Source organism: Betta splendens, chromosome 24 (assembly GCF_900634795.4).
Source record: "Betta splendens chromosome 24, fBetSpl5.4, whole genome shotgun sequence".
NCBI classification, from domain to species: Eukaryota; Metazoa; Chordata; class Actinopteri; order Anabantiformes; family Osphronemidae; genus Betta; species Betta splendens.
Window position 1 is genome coordinate 12448008 of NC_040901.2, and position 17417 is coordinate 12465424.

The 17417-nt window shown below is 45.3% G+C and overlaps 2 protein-coding genes and 1 long non-coding RNA gene across 6 annotated transcripts; 1 reads left to right on the forward strand and 2 right to left on the reverse strand.

Annotated features, from left to right (window-relative positions):
* Window positions 1-1084: 1084 nt before the first annotated feature.
* hadhb (hydroxyacyl-CoA dehydrogenase trifunctional multienzyme complex subunit beta) lies at window positions 1085-6282 on the reverse strand. The gene is made up of 16 exons (XM_029141207.3): window positions 6145-6282; window positions 5270-5342; window positions 4814-4855; window positions 4621-4717; window positions 4430-4474; window positions 4030-4129; window positions 3870-3957; window positions 3558-3745; window positions 3295-3475; window positions 3077-3198; window positions 2765-2844; window positions 2631-2678; window positions 2157-2244; window positions 1817-1891; window positions 1549-1713; window positions 1085-1475 (listed from the first exon to the last, which is right to left on the reverse strand). Exons 2-16 carry the CDS (start codon window positions 5334-5336, stop codon window positions 1440-1442), a joined length of 1422 nt encoding a protein of 473 aa, XP_028997040.1. The 5' UTR covers window positions 5337-5342; window positions 6145-6282; the 3' UTR covers window positions 1085-1439.
* On the forward strand, window positions 5286-14373 carry LOC114849606 (uncharacterized). Of its 2 annotated transcripts, none has more exons than XR_003784656.3 (4): window positions 5286-5373; window positions 6874-6982; window positions 7706-7773; window positions 13670-14373. It is a non-coding gene; the product is annotated as an uncharacterized LOC114849606 (long non-coding RNA). The 2 variants fall into 2 exon arrangements; XR_008693778.1 differs by lacking the exon at window positions 5286-5373 and adding an exon at window positions 6389-6464.
* On the reverse strand, window positions 7645-16924 carry gareml (GRB2 associated, regulator of MAPK1-like). 3 transcript variants are annotated; one of them, XM_029141206.3, is made up of 7 exons: window positions 16651-16924; window positions 14372-14512; window positions 11928-12058; window positions 11651-11816; window positions 10727-11577; window positions 9833-10002; window positions 7645-9745 (listed from the first exon to the last, which is right to left on the reverse strand). In XM_029141206.3, exons 1-7 carry the CDS (start codon window positions 16760-16762, stop codon window positions 9145-9147), a joined length of 2172 nt encoding a protein of 723 aa, XP_028997039.1. In that variant the 5' UTR covers window positions 16763-16924; the 3' UTR covers window positions 7645-9144. The 3 variants fall into 3 exon arrangements, with proteins under 3 accessions (XP_028997039.1, XP_055362054.1, XP_055362055.1); XM_055506079.1 differs by lacking the exon at window positions 16651-16924 and having other exon boundaries at window positions 11928-13728; window positions 14372-14511; XM_055506080.1 differs by lacking the exon at window positions 16651-16924 and having other exon boundaries at window positions 11928-13356; window positions 14372-14498.
* Between the last annotated feature and the right edge of the window lie 493 nt (window positions 16925-17417).

Consider the following 17417-nt stretch of genomic DNA (forward strand, 5'->3'; position numbering starts at 1 on the left):
AAAGGTTCCGCGTGATCAAAGCCCCGCTGAGGCGGGGAGGCGGCCCGCTACGTCGGTGTGTGTCTGCGTGTCTCCGGTGTCTCGCAGGGTTCAGGCGTTTTTGAAGCTTTAAAAACACAAAAAACCCTCTTCTGTCTCTCTCCCTGCTATTTACATTTGAGCTCCGTTTTGCCTCGGCAGTAAAACATTGGTTTTATTCCCCTCCGCCCGCAGCCCGTGTGACAGGCTCGGCTGCATTAATCAGCTCCTCCCGCTCGCTCGGAGTCAAGGATTTCTTAAAGTGGAAGAATTAAATCTTTAAATACATTTTAAACGGAGGTGTCTGACTGAAGTTATGTTAACAAGGCTCCAACCTCAGGTGTGCGCGTGTCAGGATCCCCGGTGCGCGCTGAGGGGATGGCGCACACCAAAGCGGGAGACGAGGCATGTGTTGATAGGAATTTACTCATCCGCAGTCAATTACACAAACAGCGCAGCTGGCGGAAAAAGTTCGACGCGCGCGTGCGAATATCACCAAGACGCGGCGCAGCCTGAACTTTCAAGTCACCTGCCAGTCACGCTCGCACGTTTCCATATTCATGTTGCTTTAAATCACCAGGACGCCCGAGCGTCGCTCTTTAGCTCCTCATTAACATCAGTCGCCTTGTCACAGCAGACAGCGTGGTTCGCCATCAATTAAGCGGCTCCGCCGCTGACACGTCTTAGCGCAGATGCAAATGCGCCCGAAATTTGGAAATGCAAATGTGATATGTGTTAAAGACACATTTCACCCCCTGACGCTCAAAATCTGTTTTTGTTGTGCATGAAACAAAGCTTTCCATACATTGATCTTTCTTTTTCTTACAATAGCTCCAGTCTCTGCTGAATAAAACATGGCCCATCAAACTTCTGGGTTGTTGTCCATACGTCAAGGCCTTCAATCAGCACAAGCAGCGAATCGTCCCAAAAACACCACCAACAAACCCAGTCATTGGCACAAGATCTTCAGTTGTTTATTTGGGCAGAACTATTATTACTATAGAAGCACAAACCCAGTCTCCAGCGCCCGATACAAAACCGAAGAAGAAGAAAAGCAAAGTCGGAATGAGTGTCAGCGTGTTTATCATCACATCATTTAATTCCAACAGTTTGTAAGAAAACAATATTACAGCGTTGTTATAAACAATAGCCGAGATCAGCGGCTCCTCTGGGCGTCCAAACATTCGACATGAAGCTCTTCAAAGTCCACAAAATCAAAAGGCAGAGATTCTGGACGACATTCTGCTATAATTTATCTGCGTAAAAGACGAATTTGTACAAATGTTCTCGCACACAGACACATTCACACGTATGACTCTTTCTTCTGACCAAGGCAAACTGGTGCGAGCCGTCATACCCTGCTGTCTATGTTAGCGCGCGGCTCCATGAACTCTCTGGATCTGCATGGAGATGTTGGTGCTTTACTGGGGGTAGGCCTCGACCAGCATGGCGTGTCCCTGGAAAACACAAACGCATGTCACCACCCAACAGTGACATGAAGCCACTCTCCACCGCCCACCAGGCGTTTACCTGTCCTCCAGCGGCACACGCCGTCACCAGCCCGTACTGACCGCCCTCCTTCTGCAGACGCAGAGCCGCCGCCGTCACCAGCCGGCAGCCCGTGGCGCCGAACGGGTGACCCAAAGACAGCGAGCCGCCCCACAGGTTCAGCTTCTCCATGGGAGGAGCTCCAACCTACAGCAAACCAGTGCAATATAACCAGTAATATAACAATGAACCGTCAGGAGTCTCATTTAAAAGGAGAAAAGGCTCACAGCTGACCAGCAGCTGTCTTTACCTTCGTTTTCCTGCCCAGGTACGTCTGAGCGAACCAGTCCGACTCCATGGCCTTCAGATTTGCCATTATTTGACCCTGGAAAACACCCATTCTATCAGTGTAACCACAGCCACGAGGCAGAAAACACATTGATTTCTACTGAATCAAAAGTGCAGGATGTGAAGTGAACCAGCGAATCGGACTCCACCTTGGATGTCCATAAATAACACACTTGGGTTAAGGCCAACATGGAAGTTGGGATTTCTTTATTTTATTAAAAACAAAATGATTATGACATAAAATATTGGACATTATTCATTAATCAATGCACACACACCCGCGCTGTTTACTGATCACCTACCGCAAATGCCTCGTGAACCTCAAAGACATCGATGTCGTTCATGGACAAGCCGGCACGTTCCAGGACTTTGGGTGTCGCGTACGTTGGCCTGGAAAAAAAAAAGTGTTTATACATATCATTAATATTAAAAAGCAGTTAGCTAGTTAGTTAATAAGACTACGTATTATGGCGTCATGAGTTCTCAGTGTCCTGAGCATCTACACATCTCAAAACATGGTGTTTTTGGAATAGTTCGTACTCTTGCTTCTGAAGGGAATGTGATCTCCTACTTTGTGCCCAGGCTCTTTTACTCTGCCTTACAGTACTCTAACCACTGTATTCATACAAATATCACACAAAACAGAAGCTTCAACTTTTCTGTAGGTCAAAGTAGATTTAAAGTGGCTATGATTGCTTTAAAACCTTTGCATATGAATAAACTTAGTTGACTTTTTCACCGGGCTTCACAGAGTAAAACAGGGCAGTGAGGCTCACCCCATTAGCAGCTGATCTTTAGGGTCCTGGGACACGTAGACAAAGTCTCTGTCAAGATGAAAACACAGTATGATCAACTGAAAGAGCCTCATTAAGCTAAAGCTGCTGCTTTAAAGCAGAGAGTGTGCGGGTACCTGAGGTAGGCTTTAGGCTTGAAGCCCATCGCCAAAGCTTTCTCCTCAGACATGATGAGCACAGCACTGGCACCGTCAGTCTGAGGACACACACACATTATTAGGCAAGGCTGTTTGAGTAGTGACAGCAGCAATAACAGATCAAAGAAACACCACAGTGGATTTATTTCACTAATGTCACCAGAAAACATAAAGTTAAGATGATAAAGTTAGCGTCTCACTGAAAACATCAGTGTTTTGCTTCAGGTGATCTTGTGTTTATTTTAGGTTTAGAATGATCTTCCCCTGGTGTGTGTGTGTGAGAGCACTTACAATGAAAGACGAGTTGGCAGCAGTGACAGTGCCATGTGGTCTGATAAAGGCGGGCTTTAGTTTGGCCATTTGCTCCATGGACGACGGACGGATGCCATTGTCTTTAAAAACAATATCCCGACCTGGAAAAAGCACACGCACACAAATAAATATAAAATGTCTGTATTCCGCGGACCATCATTTAATAACCAACTGGTGAAATTATTAATGTTTCTCACCTGGCACTTTGAAGGGGACGATATCCTCCAGCAGACCCTTGTCCTGGGCCTGTTTTGCCAGACTGTGTGATCGCATAGCATATTCGTCCTGCTCCATTCTAGACACCCCGAACGCAGCAGCAAGACGATCGGCGCTGTGGCCCATGGTTTCCGCCGTGCTGAACTCGGCTACAGCAGGAAGCTAGATAAACACACGCACACATTAAAATAGGTTAGAGGAGGAAATACTGTCAGGAGAAGCAATTCAGTGGTGGAGCATTTACCTCTGGCGCAAAGTGTCCCATCCGTATTTTGCTTATCAGACCCATCTTCTGGCCGACGGTCTTTGCCTTGTTGAGGGACAGCATGATCTTCCTCATCTTACGGCTGTGTCGAATAGGAACATCAGACAAAAACTCCACACCTCCAGCAATAACAGCATCATACTGGCCTGCTGCAATCAGACCACAGGCTGGAGAAAAGGGGGGAAAGGAAAAGATAAATGAAGAAGAAAACACCTATTTTTGTTCATGGTGTGTACATTATAAACCAATTGCAAGAGCCACAGTGCAGATTATTTCCCTGGCATACAGTACCTGTGGTCATTGCCTGGTTGGAGGAGATGCAGGCCATAGTGACGGTGTGACATGGGATTTTGTCACAGAATCCTGCAGTCAGTGCCGCCTGAAACCGATGTAAATCATGAAGGTGCACAACAGAACAAGCGTGAAAACGCAGCTTTATGTCCAAACGTACCTCTCTCGCTACATTGCTCGTTTTGACCTCCTGGATGACTGTTCCATACACAATGTAGTCTACAGCGTCCTTGGGCAAACCTGTCCTGTCCAGCAGACCCCTAGACAAATGGAAGTGGAAAGATAAATGACATGTTTTTCATAGTTATGTGCACAAACTGCTCTAGAAGACATATGGGATGGATTAGAGGGAAACATGAATACAACAGAATAGGGCCAGGAGTTCAAATTCGTGTAGGTAAGAGACCAAGTACCTGTAAAGAGTGACTTCCAGTTTAATTTTAAATGACACTGCTGCTAGTTGCAGTTGTTTTTTAAAATATCTGTGGACTTTGGCTGAAATGTCAATAAACCCTCCTATATTGAACTTGATAGAGTTTGATACAGTTAAATACACTTACTGCAAAGCTGCTCTGGCCAGGTCATGGGGCATTAGATCGACATACCTGTAAACCAAGAACAGAAAGGCTTAATCTTTAAGCCACTGGGATAATCTCTCCTCAAGCATCATTCAAGTTTAAAATTTAAATTATTTAAAATGTTAATCATCACATCACTGATGCCTGGTAGCCAATCAATGGACGAGACATACGTGGTTCCAGACAGCAGGAAAGGGGTTCGAACTCCTTCCACCAGTACTATGTTCTTCACACCCGGTCGGGCGAGTGTTTTCTTGCTCTTTGTCTGAACTAATAGAAAATATAGACAACACTTAATATGCATCATCTAATTGTCGATGGGAGACAGTTTTGCTCAGATTCTGAGTAGATTATACAATGATGTACCCTGAGCCTGGAACTGGGATGTGGTACTGAGAGCACGAGCTCCTGAAACACATGGTCAAAAAGTTCTTCATCTTCAAGTTACTTAAACCACAGTAAACATCATTAATGTAACATGCAGGTCTCCTTCTGTAAGCAAAGGGTCAGAAAAACCTATGACTTCAACGTCCAAGTCAGCCTTGAAAACCACTGTCTCTATATTTGTCAACTGACTATGGATTTTTGAAATTTAATGCTGCTTCCTAAGCCTACGCTTGCAACACCTGCAGAGCTGAACGAAAACCTCTTGACCTCTACGTAGAGAACCCAAAGAGAACCCACGGGAACAACATGCAAACTCCACACAGAAAAGCACCAATTGTTAAACCAGTGACATGGGTCCACGGAGTTCCCATAATTAATTACCATATTTTGGAGTCTGTTAAACCATCACACAAATATATAAAACAGACAACTTACCAAAGCGAACTCCCCAGGAAGAATTTACAGAGCAGCTCCGCACTGAGTTCAGCAACATGGAAGCCATGATGTTCTGCACAGAGAGAAAATATCTCACCAAAACGGTAAAAGCTCAACAATATAACATTTCAGTGTTAAAGTCAAGCAAGGCTGGATTTACCTTTTAGTACGGATATTTTGAATAATGAATAATTAATTTTCAATTCAGGTGAACCTGACCTCAGTGTCTAAGTCAGCCCTGATAACCCCTGTTTCTATATCAGCCTATATTTGTCTACTGACTATGTTATGTAATACCACAAAATTATTTGATAGATCATCATAAGCCCTAAGCTTGCGATACATCTCCAAGACCTGCAGAGCTGAACTTCTTGACCAAACTGCATTTTGAATTATACACAATTCCTTAAGCAGCTGTTTGAATGTGTCCTTATGTTGGTTATGTCTTATGGGTTGATTAATTACGTTATAACAAAAAAACGTCAGTATCTATCAAACAGACCAACCCCTCTCCCCTTGCTGTGACCTTTCACCTAGATTCCTATCCAGCAGTGTGACAGGACATAATTACAAGACCAGATATTGCACCTATATACTAATCGACTACGTATCAAAGATCTTAAAGCACGTACACAGCAAGTGAAAACTATATTACTAAAACCATGACAACACCAAATCAATGACACTGGAAGCTGCGTGAACGCTAGGGAAGCTAACTAGCTGGCTACTTGTTAGCTAAAGCAACCCATTCATTTGCCAAGTAGGTGCCTCCACTGTGCTTGTCTTAAAATTGTACATGAGCGCTTTATTCAATGTCTGCTTCTACTGCAGATTAAAACAAATTGTCATTTACAAGTAGATGCGTTGAGGCTTACCTGCACTTGTGTATGCCTTTGACAACACTACGTCCCTAACACACTCGACAGCGCCACTGAACTACAAAACCCCACACTTCAAGAAGACGTCACCGGGATAGCTGTCCAAACTATGCCTGAGCGAAATAAATAGTAAAAAGGTAGATAATTAAATATCAGTTAGTTATAGAAAGTAATTTTTACTATAGTTGATTACATCATATAAAATAACAAACATATTTGGTCAACACCGCCACCAGTTTGAGTGAAAGCAAAATTAACACAAGGCAACATTTACGATCCAGGTCCTCATTTTGTTTGCCGCTCGTGCGCCCCTAAAGGTGAGAACTGTTAAATTATCTAGCTTTAGTTTTCCAAACTTGATTATGATGGCGATAATATATTAAGAGTTATATAATATAATTCACTTTTCTTAACCAGCAAGTTGTTAAGTTACACAGAGTGAAAATACAGGGGAAATTATTTATGGAAGTGTACAGAGAATCAGCATGAGCACTAGTTTCTGTAATGTATGTGTTAGCTTTGCCTGTTTAATAATCTGTCGTACAAATTAATCATTTTGTTTGTTTGACCATTTGGTCAAAAACCAAAAATCTTTGCAGTACGTCTTTATTATCTCCAAATAGTTCATCTAAACTACCTCAACTACGTTTGTGTGGTCAGATGAATATGTATGACTAATACCTGTTTGGATTTGCACTAATTCACAGTTTTCTGCTTTCTCTATAGTTCAGGATTGTTTGTCCATACTGACTTTTCACAAAACATAAAAAACAGCAAGGTTGTCCTGCTGGGAATGCTGCCTGAAGCGTGGAGTACTCTGAGACTACCTCAAATGGTATAAATACACTCATTCATACTAATTAGTTGTTTTGTTATTGACTTGAAAGCACAAGCACAGTCTTGAGCTAGTGGCTACTGAATTACACTGGAGTGTACTAAGGTCAAGAGGGGGTCCTAGGGGGCTGCCGACTCCTAATATCTGCCTCTCACTTGTTGCACCCGCTGTATGTGTGTGACCTGACCCACCCCAAAGGGTTTTCCAATAATGTTGACTAGGAAAGCAAGTCTGACAAAGCTAAAATAATGGGTCTAGTGCACACGCACACACACACACACACACACACACACGTCGTTGTTTCTTCTATACCTTTTGTTGGTATATTTCTGTAATGTGTTTGTGAATGTTTTTTTGTGAAACCTACTGTTTGATTACTGCAGAAATGTGTTTTCCTGAGTTTTGAGCAAATTACAATTTAAAACACAATATGGTGTTTTATATAAGGCCCATCAGTGTGTTGCTGGTAATATGAAAGGGTGATTCATTTTGGTAAAGATGTGAGTTGTTAATCTTCAGTTTTATCATATTGGGCCATATTTTGCAAAAGGTGTGTAAGCAATAGGCAAAAACATCATCAGATTTGCATATGTAAGTCTCACAAACTTCATTGCTATGACTCTAATTAAGCACAATCATGAGCACAAACATGAGAGGATAACTTAATGTCAAGTTTCTATTTATTTTGTTTTCTCATTTATGCCTTCATTGATCTTCTTACAGGGCCCTTGCAGTTACATGATCAAAGAGCACTCATCAATATTATGTTGGTGTATAAGACAAAGGAAGAGGTAAAGTTGTGTGTGTGTGTGTGTGTGTGTGTGTGTGTGTGTGTGTGTGTGTGTGTGTGTGTGTGTGTGTGTGTGTGTGTGTGTGTGTGTGTGTGTGTGTGTGTGTGGTGGGAATTGAAAGATTATTTCAGACATTATGAAACAGCAGCTTATATGGTAAGAATCAAAAAAACTAATAAAATTATTTCAACATTTACAACAACATAAATCACAGGTTCACAGTTATCAGGAAAATGCACATGATCCTTCTTGAACAAAGCTTTAGCTGAGGCTACAGCCACTAATTATAGAACAGCAACCTGTGACCATATAGTTTATACTAGTGCTGAATGATTAATCTATTCACACGCATGTCAGCTGCTGCAATTATGTAACCACATAAGGCTGTGATTTAGTTTAATAAATATGTATGTGACAGCCTATCTACATATTTTGCATATCGGGAAGAAGACGTGTGTCTCCCTATGTGCTAATGTCTGGATTCATGTAGATGGGACATTTTGTTTTCGTGCTGAATGAATGCCCTAAATGTTTTCAAATGATGCATTTTCTCATGTTGCATCAATTCCTTCTCTGTTGTTTTAGACAGCATTTTAGGCTTCCATATTTAAAACAAAGCAGGGCAGTTAATCATTTAGACCGTTAAAAGAAAATGTTTGAGGGCAATGTTATCGTAGTATTAAATTATTAATCTTTATCGATTACTGGACAACAAAGTTATTTAAATCTCTTATACAACACTCATACTGTAATTATATTATCCTTTATAGGGCTGTTCATAAATGTCTTATGCTTTTTGTCTACACTGGATCTGCTTCTTCATGCAAGGCAACTTATCTGTTCATGGACGTCTCATAACCCTAACCATGAATGTTCAAAAGCAACAAAATACCACTTTTATGGAGATCAGAGAATTATAGATAAGTCCTGACAAACAGTATTTTTTGGATCAGACCGTCAAAATTGTAGTTTTGTGTTTCTTTATCAATAATTAAAAATTTCCAGGCACCTTTTCTCTATCAGATTTAGTGTTTGCCTGAAGTCCAAAGGCCACACATTGTTTGTAATGCCTAAACGCTGACGTATTGTGGTTGTACGTATCTGACCCAAAGACACATTAAAACAGGGCACTCTCGTAATGTTAGTAAACTAGTTTCATTCTGGGATTCAGACAGGGAATGTGCAGTCATTCTTACAGACGTTTGGCTCATAAGCCAGTTAAGTGTCACTTCTACAGTTTGAACACGGTGGTGGTTTCAGACTCAGTCAGTCAGTGGGGCTCAGCAACCAGTGGTTCACAATTCAAGGCACACTCAAGAAGGCTCAACAGCCAGCAGGCACATTTAGCAGGAGTGTCTGTGTGTGAATGCGTTAGATTTTCGGCCTCCAGCCCTGAATGAATTGTGTGATCTTGGTAACATGAAGTCGGCTCAGGTGGAAGTCATGTGACAGGATGTCTTCAGTCAGCTGCACCAAGAGGCTGCCATCAATTCGCTCCCTTTGGAACACGGCCACCGCTGCCTCAGATAGGCCAATGAATCTCAAACATGCTGACACTTCCTCCAGTGACAGTGCAGACAGATCAGAAGGAGGCCTCCAGGCGGGGTCAGGCGGGGGACACAAGCCTTCAGTGACCCCTGTGGATGTCCCACCACCCTCTGCACCCCTTGAAGAATCTGTCGTGGGACTAGCAGTGGGCTCAGGTGAGGGGCAAGGAGACTGGCGATTGAAGGGGTTCAACGCTCCGAAGGGAGCGAATCGATTCTGTGGAGGTGGAGGCCTGAGTCGCGGTCCAGAGGTGGGGAAGGAGTCCGCCCACGGCTCTCCCCAGGTGGCCTGTGCTGGCTGAGGATTGGCTGAGTTGTCTGTAGGGTTTGTGGTGACTGGCTCGGGACTAGCAGGGTTAGGGGCAGGGCAGTCTCCCCAGGAGCACGGATAACAGTAGAGAGACGCATCTGGAGAGGGAGAACAGCTGGAACAGAGCAGGAGAGAGTCATTCCCACTGGGCCAATGAAGGGTGCCATTTAGTAGAATGAGACATATTAATAAAGCATAATACCTGTCCTGCAGTCCAGAGGAGTAGAAGGAGAGGTTAGGTCTGGGTGAGGTAGAGGCTTTGGGAAAGCGAGGCGGGACTGGTGGGCTTGGGGTCGGACTGGAGATGGAGCCTCCCTTGGAGCAGCGAGGGGGAACCGGGGGGGCAATCAAGTAACGACATTCCTCTCGAACCTAGATACACAAAGAGAAATCAGGGCTGTCGTAGCAAGAAGTCACCATCTAAATCTTGAATTCTCAGGCGGCTTTGTGGCTTTGTGTGTTTATATGGCTACTGGCTTGTCTCAATATTCTGCTTGGTAAATGTCAAACTTTGCGACCTTTACACTTCAAACAAAGTGTAAGTGACTTGGCAGGCTAAATATCAGGGAATGCAGAACGCTGAACGCGTGTGACAGGGTGTAATCCAGCTCCATAAGGCCCACACACCCTCTGGGTGCTGCTGCTTGATCCTGTTACTTGGATGTGAAAAGTTAATTAAACAAAACAAGTGCAATAATACCCCCTAACAGCACAGATCCCATGTACACTGACAAGCACGCTGCACTGTGGTAGACAAACACAATAGTAAAAAGGTCTCAGCAATATAAACCCCTAATATGTCACCCCTTTCCTCCCTCTCTTCCTGTGGTTATGGTTTGGGGATAATGATAATAAGCAAAACACGTTTCCTTGATCAGTGACACGTGTTCTCATGTGGTGTGAGCATATTAATTGTGAGTCTGCGTCAGCCTTTCCAGGAAGTTTGTTTGTTTTGGTGTGTGTGGTCAGAGAGGTTTAAAAGCTGGTTTGAATAATTCATGCCAGACATCCTGACTTTTAACAGCCGGATGCTGCATTGGACAAAAGAGAAGAAGAGACAGAAGGATGAAAGGAAGGACAGAAAACTGAAACTCACAGCATCAGATTTTGGAGGTACAGGTGGCGGCGTGGAGACTCTTGTCACTACAGTAGCAAGAGGGCCATCTAGCGAGGAGGAGGAATGGAAGGAGATGAGGTTGGGCTCCTTTCCCAGACCCTCTGCGTTCTGGTTCGTCCACAGTTCCTCATACGGGATTTCCTCACTGGTCCTCATTTCAGCCTCAGTCCACTCAGGCGTCACATACTCCCTCTCCTCACCTGTTCCCTCACCCAGCCTCTCCCCAAGCGAGTCCCTGCAGCGCTGCGATAGGCTGTCCACCAGCCCGGCCCCGTACCCGCACATGGAGAGGCGCTGCAGGGCCGGTGCCAGCGGGTCCTGGCCCGACACACACACGCGGGAGCGCCGCGGGCTCACGCACTCCTCCGACATGCACACCAGCTCCGGCCGCGTCTCCCGGACGGCGCGGGAGTAGGCGTCGGGGTCGAACGCGTGGCGCAGCAGGAGGCTCTCCAGCGCCGCCGTGTGGACGGAGGCCTCGGCCGCGTTGAAGCGGGGCATGCAGCGCAGCAGCAGGAAGTGGGAGGGGGAGACTTCCTGCTGGCGGAGCACCATGCACAGCACCACGGTCTTGCTGACGATGTTGAGCAGCTTGTAGCGGTGGCCCTCGCGCACCGCGTGGCGGTCGTAGGGGTTCCGGGGGGGTCGAGAAGGCACAGACACGTTGACAGGCAGCCGGACCCTCTCTATGATGCTGCGTACCGTGTGCTCCCCTCCCAGCATGCCCTGCTCCAGAGGCGAGCGCGTGCAAAAGCGCCCCCGGCAGCCAAAGGGCAGGCTGACGCTCTGATTGGTGCGATGGTTCATGCAAACCAGGCATGGAGTTTTACCTACGCAGGCAGGGACAGGAAGACGGGTCAGCGCGGGCTGAGGCGAGGCAGCACGGTGCGCGGCATTACTCACATCTAGGAGTCTTTCCCAGACGCCTCAGCAGTGCACTTAGTCCGCTCTTCTCCTTTGGTGGCGCGGCACAGAGAAGCTCTGCCTTCCCCATGAGAGACAGCTCGTCTCCAGCCTGCAGAGTGAAGCTGTAGGGCTCGCTGTCCTCACTGAACTCCCCTGAAACCACCTGCAGGACACGCATCCATTAATGTAAGATGTGCTGATGCATGAATATCATTTGTGCTGTTAATTGTGTTACTCTGGGAAACAACTCGCGCTGGGCAGACGAGGAGCCAACCTTGACACTAAAAGTGATGGTCTCCATGACAAAGACACGGTCAGGGAAGACTCCAGCAACTTCCTCCACGCTGGAGAAGTACTGAACCGGATCCCTGATGTCCCGGTCTTCATCCAGCAGCTTGAATTTGCCTACAGAAAAGGAGAATGAGCCAGACGGCGGCAAGAGAGACGAGTTAGGAGAAGTGGAAGTGGAGGTGGGTGAAGGAAAAGACAGAGAAAACAGGAGGATGAAAAACAGTGGAGGTAAAAGAAATGATGAAAAGATTGTTGTTAATGCTTCTATGCTTGTGATTCCTGCCTGTTCTACTTCACATACCTGCAGCACAGACTGTTGGGACAACAAGAAATTAAAGACAGCTCAGTGACCTATGACCTGGCACCAGCTCGTAGCCAATCAGGAGCCAACTGGGTTGCCATGGCAACCCATAAAGAACCCCCATTCTCAAGCAGAGCAGAGGCACATCACCATGGAAACGCTCACTCACACACACATCTCTCTCTCTCCTCTGTCCCCTGCTCATCATCATCTCTGTAAACCTTTCACACTCGAGCTCTTCACTGCTGGTGTTTATGTCCTTTTTTTCAAATGTTTGGATTTTGTGCCACCTTTTGATGAAGTGGGAAACCATTGAATGCGCAACAGGTTACACATCATCCTCGCTCAAAGAACTTTTCAGTAGGACCCACGTCCGCCTCCTCCTCTTTTCCAGTGTATCAGATGGCACTGAACTATGGTGGCCCTTCCATCTTTCAGTTTCTCACAGTCAAAGTGAGTTTTTGTGAGGGAGAGAGATGAAGAAGTTTCTCCAGCGCGAGAGCCGAGCAGAATACCAAACTTCACGCGTCTCCTGGCCAGCACCTCCTCCTCGCTGCTCATATTCCTCCATCCCCCACCTTCTAATTCCTAAAGCACAATACCAGCCAGTGCTTCTCCACACGCCCACCTACAAAACAGTGGCTGTAAAATGAACATCCTTTAATGCTAAGCCGAGCGAAACCTCTCCCTCCCGTCTTAAACAAGACCATCATGGCTACAAGTGAAAACTCTAATGTTCTCAACAAGCTGCTGTTACTCTGGGAAAAACCCTCTGCAGCATTTAAGTTGCGACACGCGAGCCTTCGGGTGCTCGTTCCACATCACAAGTGGGTCTGTGGCGCCACTCGCTTCCATGAAACCCATTCATGACGAGGGATCATTCAGCTTTTCTGTCCCTTCCCGCACTCGAGTCATTTTCGCCTTTCGCTGACGGACAGAGGAGGCTACAGCCTCAGAGAGGATGAGGAGGCAGACGGTGCATCCTGTTGTCCGTCCCCGGGGACCAACATAAATTACCCCGCTCCTCAGCTTATTTATACTTCCTGTATGAGGTCATCACGCAGACATTAGCTCATCACAGACAGTGGCTTCCCATTCAATGACGGCTCACCTGATAAACACAGACACAAAGGTAGAGGAAGGCACACACATTTATTTAATCTCTGTTTAATTTAGTAACAGTTATAATTATAAAAGTATATATAATAATATAGTATAGTTGTGAAAATAACAGTAAACAATGTATTGTCCTTTCACTTCTGTTCACTCAAAGGCGTTGTTTGGGTCTGGTACGATGGGTTGATGGTTGTTCCCTGTTTTTCTTGCTGTCATGCTTCCAACATGTAGTGATGACATCTCTAAAATAGCAGTGATCTCAGCACAGCTTCCCCTCCCGCTAAATGTTCTTTCATTCTTCTAAAAAGGAGCCTGAGAGGCGGCAGCAGTGTGAGGTGACATCAGCGCTTTATGAATGGAGGAAGCGCTGGAGAGGAGGCATTAAGATCCAGTTACACAGTGAACGATGTGACGGGACGGTGGGAGCGATGAGCTCCGGTGAGATCATACTGACTAGAGCCATTCAGCAGGAAGTCCACAGGTCAGCGGACGGTGGAAGGTAACGTGATGCTGACGACTGTGAGTGTGTGAAGATGTGTTTGCCTTTTTAATGAGCGGCCGTGGCTTCACGTCTGTGGGATAATTCAGGGTTGGAGCTGATTGGAGTCATTTACTTCCACGTTGCTTGTCAACGACAGGATGGCAGGAAGCAGCCAGAGGAACTTGGCTCATGATGCTACAGCAGCTTTGTGCTTAGATGAGTGTTAATGAGGCACCATGTCACTGGCATGACTGGGGGAACTGGTGCACGACTGAGTCTAAATCACTATCAAATAAAGGCTTTAAATCCCCAGAAGGATTTAGAAGATGATTTATATTAAGTCCTGAGGTCACAACCAATTGCAGAAGAAGTGAACAATGTTGACCGAGTGAAAGTTTGCAGTTTGCTTCTGGGAAAAAAACTGGAGTGATGTAATTAAAGCAGTGTGTGTGTGTGTGTGTGTGTGTGTGTGTGTGTGTGTGTGTGTGTGTGTGTGTGTGTGTGTGTGTGTGTGTGTGTGCACACTCACCCTGGTACTGCAGAGGGAGGTCTATCTTGGGTCCAATTACGTAGTGTCCCTCCTCTAGGCTGTGGGCCGTCACCGTGGTCCACTGACGGCACGAGTGCAACAGAACCACATCCTCCTTCGACAGACCCTCCACACACTCACCTGGACGCACAAATGAGAAAAACAAACACGGGTCACAGAGAAGTGTCTGAGCAGTGGAAAACAGTGGAACACACACAGCCGCACACATCCAGGATTCAGTGGCTGTAATTACTGCCATCAGCTGTGGTTCACCAGCCCAACCTACTCATCAGGCCCCTGCTATGCAACTGGCAACCTCCCATTACACAGCCCCCATACAGACACAGCCACTGGGCCCATCATGGAGCACACGCAGTGATTTCTGCTGATGGCACAGTTGTACAATTGAATCACACACAGCTCACATGCATCCACGTCTACTCCCCATTCGTTTAGCTTAACAATCGTGATGATGAGTTGTAGAACATAAATAACCATCAAACGTGCTTTCTGGTCTGTTTGGCTCATGGTGACATTCGGCATGAATCTGTGTGTCAGTCGTTTTCCGATACGTCGATGCGTTAATAACTGCTCACTTTATTTTCAGTAAACTAAGTAAACAGCAGGCATCGGTTAATAAACACCTACGGCTGCTCTCGCTATGCATTCCGTGCACGCGCACGCACGCTGCTCCGGCTGTAAGGTGCGTAATTGTCCCGGACCGTGCCACGGCGCGGGCGCGCGCATTCGTCCAGGGAGCAAACTTGGAGGCTTCCCTCGTCGCTGCTCGTTAGTATTCACCACGGTCACCGACAGATTACAGCATTTACATATGAAAGGAATTGAGCAGCACTTCAGCAGCACAACAGACACTTTGTGGCTTTCCTGCCTTCGCTGGACGGGAACAACTTTGGCCATGACGCCCATCGCCCAAGAACCCAAGAGAAGAGCCGGGTTTTCAGCGCATAATTACGTCGGCAGCTACACATACAGCAGACAAACAGGAGACACAAGTCAAACATGACAACGGTCTGGACGCTGCGTTACAAACAACGAGGAGAAACTCCGACAATAAGTTGTGCAGCAGCGTCAAGGCTCCTGCATTTACCCAAAGTCATGACGGAAATAACACGACGTCGCTTTCAAAATAACAGCCCTGGTCAGCGAAATGTAAATATATGACAACAGTAGTGTAGATTTATAAAAAAACATTTTAAAGCAGGCCCCAGAGAAGCTTTTCTAACGTGACATTGTACACATTTGCTACATCCCAGTGTCGTTTTGAACTTTAAGTCCATTGTAGTTTCAGAAGGTTTAACTTTAGCTATGAGGATAATAAATATAATCAACACTTTCACAAAGCTGCTTCACGTGGTTAAATAATAGATAAAGGAATAAGTTTCATTAGTTTACAAGTATAACTGTCATAAAACATTATCAGCACCATCAAAATGATTACATCATGTTAATATTGTATTTGGTTTACTGGATCCACCTCTACTGGGCAAATGAGAGGTTTCTCAGCCATTAAAGACACAACGTGCAATGCTATTAACTACCTCTTTAAATATGAACACATATTTGTTGATTTTTTTGTTATAGAAGAGAAATAGTTTATATATTGGGTTATTTGTCCATTACTCTGCGGTGATAGTAATGTTACATAGTCTTCATTGGTTTATTGCAAAGATGAATATTAGACAAATTCAAATATGTTTTTTAATTAACAAACATATTGCAATGCTTGCAATGATTGATTGCACTGACTAATTAAATAACTGACTAGTTGTTTTAGTAGAGGCTTATTTTGTTTTTGTACTAAATGTATTTCAAACACTGACTAACGTTTGCTCATATAAGGTCTTATTTTATGCTGACAGACTGTTTATGTATAAATGTCAAATAAACAAAAATAAATTCCTTGGTTTTTGATCACACACTCTTTGCACGTTTAAGGATTTATTTTGACAGTTTAGACCGGAAGCGGAGTTTCCCTGCCAACTCCGGCACTATTAAAATGCTCTAAAGATTCTTCAGTAAATTACAACACTTCTTTCTACATTCCAGCGTCCTTTTATTCACCAAACGCTGTAAAAACACGCTGCCCTAAATAAAACCAAACTCTTCTATTCTCTCCTACTGAAATAAGCGTGGGGATCGCTCTTATCGACCGCGTTATCTTAACTCTGGATCCATGACGCGTCAGTCAGCGAACACTTCCACATTCATCCAACAGCCTGAAAAGTTTCCAAAGGCGGCGGAGCTCGAAGGCGTCTTACCGTGGGCCAGACGCACCAGCGTGGGCAGACGGAACTTGCTGACCACCGCGTCCAGCGGCAGCGCCAACGGGCTCCAAGTGATCTCCGACAGGCTCGCCGACAGCTTCTCCATCCTGGCGGGTCATCACGGTACCGGAGATAATTGTGGCGACGACGGTGCTGATGTGGGGGCTGATGGCAACGATGGGGAGGAGGCGCAGGATGAGGGTGATGGTGGCGGAGTAATGGCAAAGAGTTTCGCCATGTTTGAACGTCGGGGAGAGGGAGGGAGGGAGGGAGGGAGGCAGCGCAGCGCCCGCTCCTACTGTCATTCAGCGTTCGCCCACGACCACCCCCTCAGACAGGACAAGCAGCAGACCTGTGCGTTGTACTGGAGGTCAAGCGTGGATTCCAACAATCCTCCTAGTTACTTATTCATTATTTATGTTGCATTTGGCTTTTTCTCAAAGTCTTAATATTCCAGCATAAATGCTAATCTGTTTATATACTATATGTAGAAAACGTGGCTTTTTCTATACACAAGTTTTACATAAATGTTGGGATGCACCATTTAAACCATGACTGACTTCCTAGAACACGTGCAAGTATGGCAGTTGTTTTCTTTCCTGTCCAAGTAGCTAAATTGTAACTCAAACAATGTCTCAATGTCCTTTAATGGCTCACTAATTTTGAGCTTTTACACTCAATGAATAATTGTAAACAATTAAGCATAAAGAAGCTTGATGTTAGGTTTGCAATAACTGCATACACCACTTATACTAAACATT